Below are 18,863 nucleotides of genomic sequence, written 5' to 3'. Positions count from 1 at the left end.
ATGGAAAAATATTATAAAAAGACAGCATGATTTAGAGGCAAGAAACAGAGTTAACTCTACAGAAAGAACATCAAGTGTTTTTCTCGAAGTATTTCTTCATAAACAACCAGATCTATTTCTTTAATTTATATCCAAAAGGCTGGAGGTACTTAAAATCTCTTACTAGTGTGTTTTCTCCATTGGAACTATTCCAGAGTCTCATTCGATCATCTGTACCAACAGTGAGCAGGTGAAGCCCATCACTCGTAAAACATAAGCCATTAACTTTCCCATTATGAGCGGTGTTTGCTGCAATGAAAAATACAATTCAGTTTATCTCTTCTTGTATTCAGCACACATTTAATGCTTGATGATATAGTTATTTAAACATATTAACGGACAACTATCTGAATTACTTAAAATATATACAATGATTATATTTAAAATTAATCATGTCTTTGAATTATTTGAATATAAGCTGTATAAATTAGAACCATAAAAATAGAGGAAAACCAAAGGAAAAAAATCCTGCCAAATATAATTTTTCCTCAGAGAGTAAGCTGTGCTATCAAACTCAATTAAATGCATAGCCTAACAGTAAAATTTTAAAGACTTTTCAAACTTCTTATATACTGTTTCCATTTTTAATCTAAAAAGCATTCCATAGACTATTAAAAATCAATAATACTAGTATTTCCTGCTTAAAAAACTTTGACGGGGGAGAATAACTGTTCCAGTCTCAATCAAAATTTATATTACTTTCAAAATGAACAAGTTTGAGAAAGCATAATTCTCAATAGCCAGATTAATTTAATCTAAAAAATTAAAACAATAATAGGTTTCATATAGTTCATCCTAATATATTTCTAGTCCAGAATTAATTCTGAATCAGAATTTAACCTACACAGAAATTAAATTCTATTGTAAAAATGCAACTGAATACTTTTGTCACCTGGATTGCAGCTGACTCACATTTAACACAACTTGAAAGTTTTATTCTGTCACAATAGCCACAAAATGTTACTGTTCCTTTAATGTACTGTAACCTCCTACGTGGCACTGAATTTCTATTAGTTGGCGTCATTGGAGGGAAAAAAGAGGTAGGTTAATCCAGAAAAGTTTCTACATTTGAAAATCCAGGGGCAGATGAAATGCCACACTAATCTGTATCTTGAAGACAGACGGCTATAGTTTACATAAATTTAGAAACTTACTGTGAATGCTTTTTTTAATCATAAAAATTGCAACTTAATATACATTTATTTGCTTTCAATTCAAAATTTTCAATATAAATATGCTTTCTCAAACTTGTTCATTTTGAAAGTAATATAAAAGTACTATCATTGTCATATTTCTATATTAGTGCATTCTTCATTACCTGATTCAACAGCTTGTGACTTTTTCCCGTTATGCTGATCAAGAGTAATCAAACATCCTGATGCTCTCCTCACATCCCATAATTTTACTCTACTGTCAGCACTAAGAAGAAATAAATGTTACATTGACGTATATAGCTGAACAATGACTGTACTCTTCACCCACCTTTCCAGTAGTATGGCACACGGAGATCCTAGTATATTTGCACAAATGTATTTGTATATTTGAGTTGCACTTTGGTCTTTTCAGCAAATATTCAATAGTAGCACAAAGAAGTGAAAAAATAGCAAAAAAAAGAATTCGGCTTTTTATGTTGTTTTTAATGCCATGAGCATCTTTCTCCCCAAGGATTAGAGAGGCTTGGAGCTTGTTCCTTAGCAAGTTTGTTACTCCATCCTTTCTCTTGTTTATTATTCAACTATTGTCTAGACAATCAAGCAGTTAATTAATTTCATTTTGTTTAATAATCCAGTTGGCAAGAATCTGGTGTTTTTTTTCTTTTTATGTGACAAAAATTGAGAACAGGGTGAATAATAAGGACAATATATTTTATTCGGTTTCCTGTACTCAAGTTTTTTTTTTCCTTTTTCTCCCCAAAGTCCCCCAGTACATAGTTGTGTATTTTTAGTTGTGGGTCCTTCTAGTTGTGGCATGTGGGATGCTGCCTCAGCATGGCTTGATGAGCAGTGCCATGTCCGCACCCAGGATCCAAACCGGCAAAACCCTGGGCTGCCAAGGAGAGTGCGAGAACTTAACCACTCGGCACGGGACCGGCCCCATCGAATCAATCTTTGCCAAATATATGAGAACTAAATTTAATGTCTCCTAGAAATTAGATACTCACTTTCATTTTATTTCAAGTAAGTGAAAACAAGACAGGAAAATCATGATCATATATCAATTTCAGTTTCTAAACTATTACTAAAGAAAACAGAAATCACTTCAACTGAGGCTATCACGTCCTCACAAAGACCCCAACAACAGTGTAACCCATTGGGTTTATCCAGCCCATTTTAATTAGGAAGAGCATTACTTTGCATTTTATAAGCCTATTTGTCATCTACCTACCTACCTACCGACCGACCTATAGGGTTTATCTCTTCCTATAACCTACCTACCTATAGAGTTTATCTCTTCCTATAACCTACCTACCTACCTACCTACCTATGGGGTTTATCTCTTCCTATAACCTTGAGTCTTTTCACAGATCACCATCAAACCTAGCCAACTTACAGAATAGTCAGCAAAGAGCTAGCATTTCCCATTCTCAGGTTGGTTTTCTTTCTTTCCAGCTGGGGAAAACGTCTGCAAAGGGATAAGTCTGAGGACTTAAGTCTCTTCTGAAACAGATTAGATTCAGACATATCTGATTCCTAAGATTAATTATTAGGTCCATTCTGGTACTGATTCTAATTCCTGGGATACTCTGAGAATTAAAAGCCTCTTAGCTTCCCTCTGATTTGAGGAAAAACCAAGTTAGGCATGAACAATGTAAATCCACTCTAGCATGGACCCACAACCAGCATCTAACACTTCACCTTCACACCTCTTTAGCCAGTTTTCTTCCGGCTACATTCTAGACCTTGTTTTATTCAGAAACCATAATTTCAATGTCATATTCTGCAAACAATTAACAGAAGCTTCTTTTGGGACTAAACAGTGAGAAAGGGAGGGATGGCAGCTTTACAAAAGCCCAGACACCTATCTTTACAAAGCCAATATGAATAGCTTTTGTTTTAATAATTCTTCTGCCAAAAGTTTTACTGAAATGTCTATATCAAAATCTTTGACTACTGCTTCTTATCCCTTCAGTTTTTAAATTTTCTTACTCTGACACTACTACCTTACTGCGTTCTTGATCTCTCCAAGCTTTTCGTGATTTTATTTCCACCTTATACCCACGACTTCAACAATTTTCAGACAATTGTTAAGTCTGTGTCATTTAATGTTTTGATTTCTGTGGCTTTAGTACAGCTGTGGTCTGCATCGTCAGCTGAACACACAACACTGACCAGCAGTCCTACGTGCCTCTAAGCAGCTCCCATCCCCATTCATTAAAACTGTTACTCCAAATCTTTACTACCTTCCCTCAAAATTGCATCCCCCAGGGCCAGCCCCTAGGCCAAGTGGTTCAGTTCTCGCGCTCCGCTTTGGCGGCCCGAGGTTTCACCAGTTGGGATCCTGGGCGTGGATATGGCACTGCTCATCAGGCCATGCTGAGGCAGCGTCCCACATGCCATGACAAGAAGGACCCACAACTAAAATATACAACTATGTGCTGGGGGAATTTGGGGAGAAAAAGCAGGAAAAAAAAAAAAAGAAGACTGGCAACAGTTGTTAGCTCAGGTGCCAATCTTTAAATAAACAAAGAAAAATTGCATCCCCATTCCAGTATTTTCAATAAATGACATCAAGTTATACTTGACATGCCGCAAATTTAACTGTATTCACATCTACCTTTTCCTCCTTCCATTTAGTCTCATGATGCCCTTCACGTGTCAAATCAATCGTCCCCCTTCTATCTGGAGCCTTGATACTACCATTTCCTGTTTATTCAAGGTCCTGATGCACCAATTATTCCTTCCATTTCTCATCTTCACCAATTTCTCCCTACTGGTACTTCCTCCTCAGCATTTAAATATGCAAGTCTCTTCCCTTCAGCCAACAAAACTCCCCAAATCCCTTGATGCCCCCAGAGTTAAGTGCTCTTGCTCTTTTCCCATATTATACCTACTAGAGATGTACATCTATTATAACATTTTTCAGGATGTCCTGTAATCGCTGATTTTTCTGACTATATCCCTCATTAGACTGTTAGCTTCTTGAAGGAACTATGCCTTCGTTACCTCTGTGTCCCTGGCACAATGCTTGGCACACAGTAGGCAGTTTTTAAATATTAGTAAATCGAATCAATAAATGGATGGATAGATGTGTTGAATCAGATTCAAAATAATTCCGGATTAAAGAAAAGGAATAAAAATGCTACTATTTTTAAATTAACAGAGTGCTATACTTTTGTATGAAAAATTGATAAAACATCGTTGTTTTACTGTAGTACATACTAGATTTACATTGCTACATAGATTCTCCTGTTTTCTTTAAGGTGAGCACCTTCAAGATGGATAGTCAGGATTAGGATTATGATATAAAGGAAGATTTCTTTTGGTGATATGAATTAAAATCTGTAAGAACTATTTTATTTTTAAGGGCCTAATTAATAACTAAATATGCATCTTTCACAAATGTAGTCTTTTCAAAATGCTGATCATTAATTATTAACTTCAGAATCAAATAATTTGCATTTTACCTTGCAGTTGCCAAGATATATTCATAACGTGGTGACCAGGAAACTGACAATATTTCTTGTCTGTGACCTGCAAATACGAAAAGTCTTACAAAATATGTGAAAAATCACGAGATACAGTGCAATTAATTTTGTCTGATTCTGAAGAAAGTGAAGACTAAATATTAAAAATAAATTGATATGATCATTTTTTCACATTTATAATAATCCGTGTTTAAATATTAATGTGAAGTCTATGGAGCATTTCTCACACATGATATTTTATTATAAAAGGCCTGGTTTTGCTTTGGAAAGAACAGTCAAGGCAAGAGAGTCTTTCTTTTTAAATACAGCTGTTAGCCTAGTGGGTCAATCCATCAAGTGATATAGCTCAAGCTCACTTCTCTCTACGACAAAAAGCCACTGCAACAAACCATATAAGATAAACATTCTGAAGAATAAAAATGTTTTCTACCTTTTCAGAAGGTTATAAAGAAAAAAATATTTTAATTCATGATTGTAAAAAAGAATTTGTACAATTGTTTTTTCTATAAAGGACAGATGATAAGCTTATAGGATGTGATCTTAGCATTTTAATTCACTTCTACCTAACTGAATTATTCAAATCAGATATTTTCATCTACCTAGCTTACATTAACAGAAACTCATGATAATATAAAACAAATGCTATGCATCTCACCAAGTTTTCTTGATATATTACGTGTTTCTCAGAGATTTTTAAAAATGTATATTTCTCAATGACATCTCATCTTTCCATTGTTTAGAATTAATGAGCTAATACTGATAAAAAAGTAGCAAAAATAATATACCTTTACCAAACAATATACCTTCAATATCTTTTTTCTAAAATGTTTTTACTGAGAGAAAAAGCACCTAAATATTAAGAATGTTTACTCAGCCAGAACAATATTAAACAATGCTCATGAACTAAATGTACTGATCTAAGCTTTGTAAGTAGTTTATTTTTTAAAATGGAGAAATAACACAAGGCTTTTACTTAGAGCTTCCATATCCTTTGAGCTTCTCCCATGGCCATTGTTCACATAAATGTCTCCTCAATAGTTCAGTTTTATAAGAATAATGCACAGAAGGATCTTTATTTCCCTGTTGACTTTTAACAACTAGCACAAAATACATTGGTCATGTCACTTACAAAGAATACATTGTTAGCAATGTTTCTTTTTATTCAATGGTTTACTCAAAGTAGTTGTTGTTTCAAATAAAAAAAATACCCTGTAGAATGTGAGAACAGGATCCAGACTTTAAGTCACAAAGTTGTACTTTGGGCCCTCTAGTACCAACTGTAAAAACAAAAACAAAAATTGTTAGAGATAATTTTATTATAAATCATCATCAAAAGGAAACAAGAAACTATCATTATGAATCATGACATTTTCCCACTGTATCCATGAAGAAATATAAAAAAGTATGCTAAAAATACACTTCAAATCATTTTTATTGTTTATAATTAGAAAAATTACTTTAATTGTAGTTATACTTTAGTACTAAGAGAACTCTATTATTCCATTATTTTTTAACCTTTAATTTTGAAATAATTACAGATTCACAGGAAGATGCAGATAGGAGAGAGAGGCCCTGTGTACCCTTCACCCACGTTGTCCCAATGGTTATATGTTAAGTAACTACAGTACAATATCAAAACCAGGAAATTTGTATTGGTACATGTGTGTGTAAAATTCTATATTTTATCACATCAAATCATTTTATTTAATAGCTTAGTTCTTCCATCTTAATGATATACTTCAAATCACTAGTAATAGATCCACAGAACTCTGGACACAGACTGAGTGGACTTCAAAGACAAGTTAGTGCCCCACTCTTCTTTACAGATGGAGTAGTTGACAGATATCTGGAGGTGAAGAGATTCATGCAGTGCCACAGAAATAACAGAATCACAGCAACCTGATCCCTTATACCGGAAAAACATTTTTTCTTCTTTACACATGAAAATTGTTGTTGCAGGTACTTTCACAAAAATGGATGTTTAATTTGAATCACACAATCATAGAGAAAAGGAAATCATTTCCTTGTTTTATTATGACCAGTTGAAAAAGTTGCCAAAATTTTTTTTTGTAAAAGGTTTGAAACTTTGGTGGTTTAAAAGTAACTCTTTAGGGAGGGGCTGGCCCAATGGCATAGTGGTTAAGTTCGCTTGCTCCATTTTGGTGGCCTGGGGTTTGCAGGTTCAGATCCCAGGTGTGGACCAAGCACTGCTCGTCAAGCCATGCTGTGGCAGCATCCCATATAAAACAGAAGATGAGTGGCACAGGTGTTAGCTCAGGAACAATCTTCCTCAAGGTAAAAAAAAGAGGAAGACTGGCAACAGATGTTAGTTCAGGGCAAACCTTCCTCACCAAAAAAATAAATAAATAAAAGTAACTCTTTAGGGAACAGCAATGTGCTTTCTTCATCTTTGAATCCTGGCCACTAGCACAGTACCTGACTTGCACAATATCTGTTAAATTAAATATAAATAGCAGCATATACTTAATTTTTGTGTTTTTTTTTTAAAGAATTGTGATCTTCATCTCGGTTAAACTGTTTATATGAAAACTAACTAGATATTAAAAGGGAGAAAGTTTTCAATATGTTAAAAAACAAAAGAATACATGTACAAACCTGCTACCAAACAGTGCTTGGTGGCGACTGGAGACATATGATGACTATAAACTGTTTCTTCAAAATTAAATACGTCTGCAGTCTGATAATTAAGACATTTTAAAAGTGTAAGTTCTAATTACAATCACAAAAGCCACAAACTTTCTATTTACTTATTTTCACATTGTTTGCAATTTTTAAATAGACTGCTGGCAATTTATTTGACAAACTGGAATGTAATGCTCTCAAAAACCTGATAATTTTAAATCTTATGTTATTTACAATACTTTTCTCCCTTTTGTGAGAAAAACACTAGAGAAAATCTCTAGTAAATCCTAGAGACTAAGAAAAGACAACCACCTGGCTCACCATCTTCCTCTCCACTCCATTCTGGGGGACTTCAGCATCTACACAGATGATCTAGCCAGTCTTCTGCCTCTCGCTTCCATACAGCCTCAGCAACCATACCCAGGACACTCTCATCACCTAGAATTGTTCCCTCTTTGAAATCATACATTTCAGTTATATATGACCACAATCTTCTATCATTTTCAGCTCTTTTTTTCCCAACTACTTGCAAGACATCCAAATAAAGCCCAGAACTCCTATCAGTTCCTCCTGTCTTCACTTCTTTTCCTTCTTCAGTTTGGATTCCAAGGTCCAATACTTCAACTGCCAGTATCTTCAACTCCTTTGTTGTTAATCCTTGCACTTTTGTCAAGACCTCAACCCCAGATGTCCCCAAATGTCTGCTTTCTCTTCACCTATATCCAGGTTGATCAACACCAGAGGTCAGCAGACTTTTTCCGTAAAGGGTCAGATTGTAAATATTTTAGGCTTTGAGAACCAACTACTAATTTCTGCCACTGTAGCATCAAAGCAGCCATAGACAACAAATGAGCCTGTCTGTGTTCCAGTAACACTTTATTTACAAAAAGACGTCATGAGCCCAGGCTTGGCCTATGGGCGGCAGTAAGCTGACTGCTACTCCACCCAGGTGAAGAAAATCTTATAATAAGGCAAATTGATATCACTATAAAAGATCATTCACCTCAGCTGGGCTTTCGGTATTGGCTGCCAGTCCTATTAAATTTCACTAGTACTCTCTGCTGTATTCGAAGCTATTTCATACCTTCTCCACTCTCCACAAATAATGCCACTCGGTCACAACAGGTGATCTTATCTTTTATTCAAAGAGAAAATAGGAGGCATTCGATGAGAATTCTCTCAATGCCTGATCAACAGACCTGCAAACACATTTGCTTCCATTTATCCTTTTTCCTTCTTCACTCCTGTTATCGTGGAAAAATGATCCTTCCTCATACGTAAAGTTAATCCCTCTCGCTGTGTTCAGATCTTCTTTAGCACTGTGAGAAACCTCATCCTATACATTCACACCTCTCTCCAGGGCATCTATAACCTCTCCCTCCCTACTGACTCATTCCCATCAGCACTAAAAAATGTTCAAGTCTCTTTCATCTTCACAGCAACCCCCTCCCCAAGACAAAGAAACAAAAACCTTTTCATCCTATATTCCTCCTAATTAATCTTCTTTCTTCCTCTTTAAATCCAAATTTTGGCCGTCTCTAATTTCTTATCTCCCATGTTTTTCAACTTACTGCAATCTTCTTTTTATCTCCACTACTGCCATTCACACTCTATCACTGATAACTTCCTGTCACCAAAAGCAGTCATTATCTTACCTAACCTGTCAGTAACATTCAACATAGCTGACTCCTCCAACTTGCTTAAAACAATCTCTTCCACTGGCTTCCATTATATCACATACTCCTGATTTTCTTCTTATTCTCTATAGCTACTCCTCTTCATTGTCTTTTGTAGGCTTTATTTTCCTTTTTCTGTCCTATCAATCTTGGTCTTCCTCAGGGTTTTGTTCTTTGTACTCTTCTCTTCAACTGCCACCTATATTCAAGTGACTCACAAATCTGTATTTTCAGTGTAGACTACACTCCTGAATTTCAGATACGTACAGCTCAATTCCTGGATTATTTCTATTTGGATTTCTTGCAAATCCTTCAAACTTAACAAATCTAAAATTGAACTCAACACCCTCTTATCCTTTCCCTTTCTCAGTAATTAACAATATAATTTGTCCAGGCTAGAGAACCTGGGAGTCATTCTTGATTTTTTTTTTAAATAATTGCTTTATTGAGCTGTAAGTGACTTACCATACAATTCACCCATTTAAAGTGTGCACTTCAATGATTTTTAGTATATTCAGAGTTATACAATCATCACCAAAATCAGTTTTAGAACATTTTCCTCACCCCAAAAAGAAACCCCATACCCATTAGCAGTCACTTCCCATTTCTCCCTACCCTCTACCCTAGGAAGCCACTAATCTAACTTATCTAACTTCTGTCTCTATAGATTTGCCTATTTTTGACATTTCACTTAGATAGAATTACACAACATGTGGTCTTTTGTAGTCTTTCACTTAGCAAATTTTTTCTTTTTTTTCATTTCATTTAGCATAATGTTTTCAAAGTTCATCCATGTTGCAGCATGTATCAGTAATACATTTCTTTTTATTACTGAATAATCTTCCATTTTATGGTTCTACCACATTTCATTTATCCATTCATCTGTTGATGGATATTTCATTCACTTTTTGGCTATTATGAATAACGCCACTATGAACATTTGTGTGCAAGTTTTGTGTGGACTTATGTTTTCACCTCTCTTTGGGTATATATCCAGGAGTGGAATTGCTGGGTCATACAGTAACTCCAAGTTCAACCTTTTGAGAAACTGTTTTCCAAAGCAGCTGCACCACTTTACATTCCACCAACAAAGTATGAGGGTTCCAATTTATCCACATCCTACTCGATACTTGTTATTGTTTGTCTTCATGATTACAGCCATCCTTCATACCTAAAGCATGAAGTGGTATCTCACTGCCGTTTTGATTTGTATTTCCCTGATGGCCATTCTTGTTTTCACTCTTCCTGACAGCTAATCAACTTGCAACTCCTGTCAATTCTCTCTCATAAGTAACCTCTCATATCTGTTTATCCCATTGTCATTACTGTCGTCAGGCCACTCACTACTCTTGCCTGGATTACTGCAATCTCCTATCTGGTCTGTTTGACTCTCCTCTTGCCACCTTCTAACCTATGTGTAACATAGCCAGACTCTTTCCTCTAAAATGCCAATTTCATGTTTTCATTTTTTGCCATTGCTTGGACTCTTCAATAGCTTTTCCTCCTAGGAAAAAATTCAACCTACTTAACAAAATTCACAAGGCCCCTCATGATGGAGACTCTGCTTACCTTTCTGACTTTATCTCTCGCCACGGTCCTTTAGTACTCTAGCCATACCGAGCATCTTTCAGTTTTTAAAATGCCATGTTCACTGGTACCCCAAGAGTTTTCAAATGCTGTTCCCTCTGACTAGAACTGTCTTCCTCCTTCTCTGGACTTGGCCAACTTCTACTCAACATCCTTCATCTCAGCCAAGACGACCTGCTCCGGAAAGCCTTCCCTGAATTCCCCCATAGGTTAGGCGCCCCTGCTAAACTACTGTACACTTTCACGGTTACAGTCCCTTTCAGAAATTTACTGTTATTTCTTGTCTAATCATTTGTTTTCCTTGCTAAACTTGAAGCTCCTTGCCATAGGGCTCCTTGCAAAAGAGCAATGTCTATTTTGCTCACCATTGAATCGCCAGTTCCAACAGTAACGGACATTTAATAAATATCTGTTGAATATATTCAAGAGTCTTATTCATTTCTAAAGAACATGGCCTGGATACTGACATCAGCATTTTCTCAATTATGTTTCATTATGCAAAATTTTAAGAAAACTCAAAATGAGAAAGAAGTTGCACTTTACCTTAAAGTTTAATAGAGAAGACTCTAAAGAAGACAGTCCTCTAAGCCATATCATATACTATAAAAACATGCTTATGGAAAACTTAGATGAAGAAAAGGTATGACAGGTATATAATATGCACATTGATAGGAAAATTAGTGATGAGGGTAGAGGATGGGCAGCGGGACAATATGATCCCGTTCTTACTTTCCTTTGAACCTAGGAGATGCACAATAAATTATTTCTTATGGAATACTTTTTAAGTTCTTATCAATAAAATTCTTTGTCTATTTCAGACAGAATTGTGAACTCAGGAATACTGTTTTGAGTTAGCAAAATATTTATGTTCTAAAAAAATTTTAATTCAAGATGTCTTAGAGTTTTAAAAGAGGTCAATGTTAAGGAAAGAAAATACAAATGTATGGCTTATTAATTTTTAAACCACACTTTCAACTGAAGTGTAACAAACATACAGAAAAACATACACAAGTATACAGTTCAATGAATTTTCACAAAGTGAATTTTCACAAAGTAACCACTACCTGTATTATAAAGTAGAACATTACAAACATTACATTACAAACACCCCAGAAGGCCCCCTAGAACCCCCTTTCAACCTTCACCAAGAAAGATAACCACCATACAGACCTCTATCACCATAGGTTAGTTTTGTCTATTTTTGAAGCTCTTATAAAGGGAATTATATATTAGGCATTCTTCTCTATCTGGTTATTTTGTCTAATATTATGTAACATTCATCCATTTTGTTGATATAGAAGTGTTCCCTTGTCACTGCTGGATAGTATTCCAATGTCTAATTTGCCAAATTCCACTTGACTGTTAATGGACATTTGGGTTGTAGTTTTTGGTTAACAGTGCTGCTATGAACATTCTTACAAATGTCCTTTGGTGCACATATGTATGCATTTATATTCTCAAAAGTGCATCTGCTGGATCACAGGGTAAGGACATATTTGGCTTCAGTTGAAACCAAATATCTGTACCAATTTGTAATCTCATAGCAATATATGTACTTGTTACTGGTAGCATCAGCCTCTTCAATTTTAGTCATTCTGGAGGGTATAGAGAAATATTTCATTGTGAATTTAATTAACATATCCAGGTGCTCAATTAACAAAGCTGAACACTTTTATTTATTGGCTATTTGGATATCCTCTTTTCTGAAGTGCCTATTCAAGTGTTTTGCCTATTTTTCTGTGGGGCTTTCAGTCTTCTAAATTTTTGTTGACTATTTATATAATCTGGGTATAAATCCTTTTCCAGGTATATGCATATGTCAGATACATCATCTCCTACTCCATGGCTTACCTTTTCACTCTTTTAATGGTGTTATTTGATGAATAGAGGTTCCTAATTTTAATGTAGTTCAATTTATCAATCTTTCCCTTTGTGGTTTGTATTTTTTTGTGTATTTACCTATCTTGAGCCATGAAAACATCTTCCTGTTTTCTTCTATAACTGTGATTATTTTCTTTAACATTTACAACTGTAATCCACCTGAAATTGACTTTTGTGTCTGAGGTGAGGTAAGGGTCAAGATTAGTTTTTTTTATATGGATACCTAGTTGATCCAACATCATTCATGGAAAAAGCCATCCTTTCCCCAATGCACTGCGTGTTATGTTTGTCACAAATCAAATGATTGTACATGCATGGGTGTGTGTTGATTCTCTATCTTCCACTGTTTTTTTTTTAATACTTGTACCAATATCACATTGCCTTAATTAGTGTAATTAATTTATTTTAAGTCTTGATATCAGGTAATAAAGTACTCAAATTTCATTCTTCTTCAAGAGTGCTGTGTCCCTCTGTGTTTCCGTATACACGTTAGAATTAGCTAGTCAATTTCCATAAAAGAATCCTGCAAAGATTCTGATTAGAAATGCATTGACTCTGTAGATCATTTGGGGTAAAACTGGTATCTTTATAGTACTGAGCCTTCTAATTCTTGAACATGGTATATTCTACCATTTATTTAGGTCTTAATTTCTCTCAATAATATTCTATAGTTTTCTGTACAGTGTAGAGTGGTCTTGTACACTTTTCAATTTATTATTGGGTACATAATAATTTTTGATGCAACTGTAAATGATATTACTTTTGAAATTCCATAACTCTTTGTGCCTGGAATTCAGAAACACAACTGACCTTGTATCCAGCAACTTTGCTAAATTTACTTATATTAATTCTAATAGTTTGGCTATAGATTCTTTTGGATCTTCTATGTTCATAATCATGTCATCTGTGATGACAGTTTGAATCCCTTTTATTTCTTTTGTTTGCATTATGCACTGGCTAGGACTTCCAGTTTAATGTTGAACAGTGGGAATAATAGAGATAACTCAAAGGGAAAGCTTTCAATATTTTACCACCAAATATATTTGTTTTTAAGTGTGTTTTTTTAACAGAAACTCTTTACCAAATTAAGGAATTTCCCTTCTATTCCTAATATGTTAAGAATTTTTTTAAAATCATGAATGGGTATTAACGTTTATTAAAAAGTGTGATTTTTTCCCAACAAACTGGGTATAGAGGGAATCTACCTCAACATAATAAAGGCCATTTATACATATGATAAGCCCCACAGCTAACATCATACTCAACAATGAAAAGCTGAAGATTTTCCCTTAAGACCAGGAATAAGACAAAGCTGCCCATTCTCACCACTTTATTCAACAAAGTACTGGAAGCCCTAGCCAGAGGCAAAAAAAAAGAAACAAAAGTCACAGGCATTGGAAAGGGAAGAATTATAATTGCCTCTATATGCAGATGATATGATATTATATATAGAAAGCCCTAAAGACTCCACCAAAAAACTGTTAGAACTAATAAATGAATTCAGTAAAGTTGTAGGACACAATACCAATATACAATATACACTAATAACAAACTATCAGAAACAGAAATTAAGAAAACAATCCAATTCAAAATTGCATCAAAAAGAATAAAATACCTAGGAATAAATTTAACCAAGGAGGTGAAAGATCTGTACACTGAAAACCATAAGACATTGGTAAAAGAAATTGAAGAAAACATAAAGAAATGGAAAGACAGTCCCTGCTCACGGAGTGGATGAATTAACATTGTTAAAAATGTCCATACTACCCAAAGCAATCTACAGATTCAACGAAATCTCTATCAAAATTCCAATGGTATTTTTTACAGAAAGAGAGAGAAAAAAAATCCTAAAATTTGTATAAAACCAGAAAAGACCCCAAATAGCCAAAGCAATCTTGAGAAAGAAGAAAAAAGCTGGAGGTATCACACTTTCTTAGTTCAAACTCTATTTACAAAGCTATAGTAATCAAAACAGTCTGGAGTTGGCATAAAAACAGACACACAGATCAACGGAACAGGATAGAGAGCCCAGAAATAAATCCAGGCATCTATGGTCAATTAATTTATAACAAAGGAGCCAAGAATATACAGTGGGGAAAGGAGAGTCTCTTCTTTAAAGGGTATTGGGAAAACTGGACAGCCACATGCAAAGGAATGAAACTGGACCACTATCTTACACCATACACAAAAATCAACTCAAAATGGATCAAAGACTTGAATGTAAGACCTGAAACTATAAAACTCCTACAAGAAAACATAGGTGGTAAGCACCTTGACATCGGTCTTGGAGATGATTTTTTGGATTTGACATCAAAAGCAAAACTGAACAAGGAGGACTACATCAACCTAAAAAGCTTCTGGAGAGCAAAGGAAGCCATCAAAAAATGAAAATGCAACCTGCAGAATGGGAGAAAATATTTGCATATCATATATGTGATAAGGGGTTAATATCCAAAACGATAAAAACACATACACCTTAATAGCACAAAACCCAAACAATCCAATTTAAAAACAGGCAGAGGAACTGAATAGCCACTTTTCCAAAGAAGACATACAAATGGCCACAGGTACGTGAAAAGGTGCTCAACATCACTACTCATCAAGGAAATGAAAATCAAAAGCACAATGAGATATCATCACCTCCCATCTGTTAAAATAGGTCTCATCAAAAAGACAAGAGATAACAAGTGTTGGTGAGGATGTGGAGAAAAGGGAACCCTTGTGCATGGTTTGGTAGGAACATAAATTGGTACAGCCACTATGGAAAACAGTATGGAGGTTCTTCAAAAAATTAAAAATAGAACTACCATATGATACAGGAACCCCACTTCCGGGTATATCTCCAAAAGAAACAAAATCACTATCTTGAGCTATCTGCACCCTCATGTTCATTGCACCATCGTTTACAAGTGCCAAGTCATGTAAACAACCTAAATATCCATGAATGAATGAAGAGATAAAGAAGATGTGGTATACATATATAATATCATTCAGCCACAGAAAGAAGGAAATCCTGTCATTTGTGACAATGGATGGACCTTGAGGGCATTATGCTAAGTGAAGTAAGTCAGACAAGCGAAAGACAAGTACTGTATAATATCTCTTATATGTGAAATCTAAAAAAGTCAAACTCTCTCTCTTTTTTTTTTTAGGAAGATTAGCCCTGAGCTAACTACTGCCAGTCCTCCTCTTTTTGCTGAGGAAGCCTGGCCCTGAGCTAACATCCGTGCCCATCTTCCTCTAAAAAGTCGAACTCTTAGAAACAAAGAATAAAGTGATTATTACCAGAGACTGGAGGATGGGGGAAATGGGGAGATGTTGGTCAAAGGGTACAAACTTTCAGTTCTAAGACGAATGAGAAGGGAAAAGTTGCATAGGGAAAGGGACTTGAGGCAGGGAAAACAATATAATCAAGACATGATCAGAACGCAAAAGGAGATCAATGTACTGGCAGCAGATCATTTATATTGAAAAGAGGTAGGAGCTAAGGTTGAGAGAGCAGAGCGTGAGGTCATGGAGAACTTAGAATGCCAGGCTGAATTTAGACAACAGGAGTCACTAGTGGGTTTGGGTAAAGACATGATGAAGCTGCTTTACAGTAAGATTAATTCTAGGGTAGAACTTACCATGGAAAATATGGAAAGGAAAGTAATACAGGGAAAGCAGTCAGGAGTTTTAGTAGTAGTCTAGATGCAGAGCAATGGTGAGGGAAATAGAAAAGGGAAACATGAGAGAGTTTGAAGGAAGAATTGCTAAGATTTGAGGACTAAATGGATGTGAGGAGTGATCATGTTTGGTCTGGAACATCTTATACTTCAGGAGATGAAACTACATTCAGGTAAGAGAGGTTCTGTGGACAGGTAGAGAAACATGAGATTAGAGCTCAGGGAAAAGCTAAGTACTAGAAATATAAATTTGACCAAATCTCATAAAAACTAGCATCTTCTGTCTACCTTTACTAAGGTATAATATTAATAACTTTCTTTGCCTTTATGTTTTTAGGTCAATAGGAGATAAATCCAATTTTCTTCCTTAGACCACTTGACCATAGTAGTTTTCAAATAATAAAGATAATAATAATAGCTAATGTTTTGTTGAGCACTTGCTATAGGCTAAGCACTGTTCTAGGTATTTTACATATATTGACCTATCTACAGCCATTCCATAAGGTACAATCATTGCCCCTATTTACAGACGAGGAAACTGAAACACAGAGAGGTTCACACACTTGCCCAATGTCACAGAACTAGTCAGCAGCAGAGCCAAGATATGAACTCAAGCAGTCTAGCTCTCCTTCACCACTATAGTGCTTTCACATCTAACATACATGACATCTTAGCAAACAATCACACTAAAATGATTAAATTCTCCTTTACCCTACAGAGCAATTTGTAAAGGATTTACTGTACTTACTTGTAATGTATTTGTGTCCCAAACTTTCAGAGTTTTATCAAATGAGCTTGATGTGAACATGCCAGTGTCATGAGGATACCACTGTACGGTCTCCACACTATATTTGTGAACATCGGGATGATTTCTACAAAACAATCAAAATTTAGAAAGAACTGACTTTTGGGAGTTTCAAACCTGATAGTATATTAACAAGCTGCAGTCTCAGATAGGATGGTATGAATGGCCAAACCTAGATCACATGCCTGCATCCTAGCTGTCCAGGGAAGCAGAATGTCCAGGCACTTCTAGTTTCAGGTTTCCATATGTGATGTGGAGGCCTGCTTCCTACTAAGGCTCATAGAATGGGAGACTTCTTATTTCTTTACTATAGCCTGGGGGGATGAGACAGCTACACTGGACCTCTTCATGAAGGGAGCAGTGATGTTTCCTCACTGGAAGAGATACCTATTCTGGTCTTGGATTTGCTTTTCCCAAATATCATTTTATCAGCACTACCATTCTGAGAACTGTTGAATGCCTCACATTCTTCCATGATCTCCCACACAAGATTGCTTCTGATCAAGGAACTTACTCTATGACAAAAGAATGCAACTGGCAGATGCCCATGGGATTCACCACTCTTATGTAACCTATCACCCGCAGAAGCATGATCTGTTGAAGACTCACTAATAATATTAGCTAAAATACACCACCTTGTGAGGGTGATGTACCATCCTGAAGGATGCAGCATATGCTCTGAACTGGTGATCAACACAGTATGTGTGTCAGTTTACTGAATCTTAATTCAAACCAACTGGCTGTTAGGAAACAGTCATGAGACAATGAGGGAAATTTGAACACCAACTGGATATTTCATATCAGGAATTGCTGTGTATGTGGGACAATGGTACTCTGTTTACTCTTATAAAAAGTTTATCCTTTAGAGATACAAACAAGTAATTATGAGTGAAATGATATGTTTTTGGGATTTGCTTCAAAATAATCCTCAGAGTGCATGGGTAGGGGTAGAGATGAAACAAGATTGGTTATGACTAATAGGTGTTGAAGCTGAGTGGTGGGTATATAGTTCCTTATACTACTCTCTACTTTTGTATATGTTAGAAATTTTCCATAACAAAATAAACAAAAGTTGACAGAAGACTACCGCAATCCCATGCAGACAGAATCATCGTGATTTCTGATTCCTTAAGATGAATGTTTGGATCACAATACAGAGTAAAAGACCTTGAACACTTGTGGCACTACCTGAAGGAATGAGAATATGAAGCAGGAAAGTCTTAAGTGCCAGTTCTGAGCTTGAGACAGCTGCAAAAATACAGGGACTGTAGTGTCTACCCATATTTCCTTTCTTTCTATGTCATGTATATATTTATATATTTTAATTAACTTCTCCTCTCTTTCTTCTCTCTTATTTTATACAAGTTAAGTACGAAACTGAGTCCACAGGTTGCATAATCCTAATCAGGTATAACTAGTGCACATTATTTTGAACTGGAGCCAGATGTGGTAATTAAATAGACTTAGGATCATCACACTTTGGGGAAGAGGTTGGTTACATTTTTGATTGTATACTGGATAGTTGCATTATGTTATTTTGGAATGTTTTTCAAAAAAAGTAAGAGTAAGTATGGGAAAAAAGGTGTATATGGATGTTACAAAGCCAAATGGGTGCATTGTATAGACATGTGCCCTTTTCTTGGCTGACGAGCATCCAAACTCCTCCTATTTGGGAGAAATCCCCTTTGTTTCATTGAAAGGCAGGGCCCTGCTTCTTGTTAGGAAACACAAGGAACTCTAGACGTTCTCCTTCCCTTCCCCTTGGCAGCAAGGGCAAGGACAAGCGTCCTGGGCTTCATCAATCCCACCAGGGGCTCCAAAACTCCAGCTAGTGATGCAAACCCCAGGGATAGTTTGCAATTATTCATGGCTGTGGAGTTGAGAGTCTGTGTTGGTGACATGTAGAAGAACCCAAACTAAAT

The 18,863-nt window shown here is 35.7% G+C and overlaps 1 protein-coding gene across 7 annotated transcripts in view; it reads right to left on the bottom strand.

The window, feature by feature from the left end:
• Positions 1 to 18,863, bottom strand: part of ERCC8 (ERCC excision repair 8, CSA ubiquitin ligase complex subunit) — a 65,096-nt gene that overhangs the window by 22,828 nt on the left and 23,405 nt on the right. For 4 of the 7 annotated variants that reach the window (XM_044772034.2, XM_070519621.1, XM_070519622.1 and 1 more), the window contains 6 exons: positions 16,885 to 17,008; positions 7,301 to 7,382; positions 5,893 to 5,961; positions 4,664 to 4,730; positions 1,358 to 1,458; positions 164 to 288 (listed from right to left, as the gene is read on the bottom strand). In XM_044772034.2, coding sequence (XP_044627969.2) covers positions 164 to 288; positions 1,358 to 1,458; positions 4,664 to 4,730; positions 5,893 to 5,961; positions 7,301 to 7,382; positions 16,885 to 17,008 — 568 coding nt within the window. Of the gene's footprint in view, positions 1 to 163; positions 289 to 1,357; positions 1,459 to 4,663; positions 4,731 to 5,813; positions 5,962 to 7,300; positions 7,383 to 16,884; positions 17,009 to 18,863 lie in introns of all 7 variants that reach the window. The other 3 variants (XM_070519623.1, XM_070519624.1, XR_011506457.1) reach the window with 2 other exon arrangements.

The sequence above is a fragment of the Equus asinus genome, chromosome 10 (genome assembly GCF_041296235.1).
Source record: "Equus asinus isolate D_3611 breed Donkey chromosome 10, EquAss-T2T_v2, whole genome shotgun sequence".
Lineage (NCBI taxonomy): Eukaryota > Metazoa > Chordata > Mammalia > Perissodactyla > Equidae > Equus > Equus asinus.
Note: the sequence above shows the minus strand (reverse complement) of the source record. Positions and strands in the feature narration are given on the sequence as shown.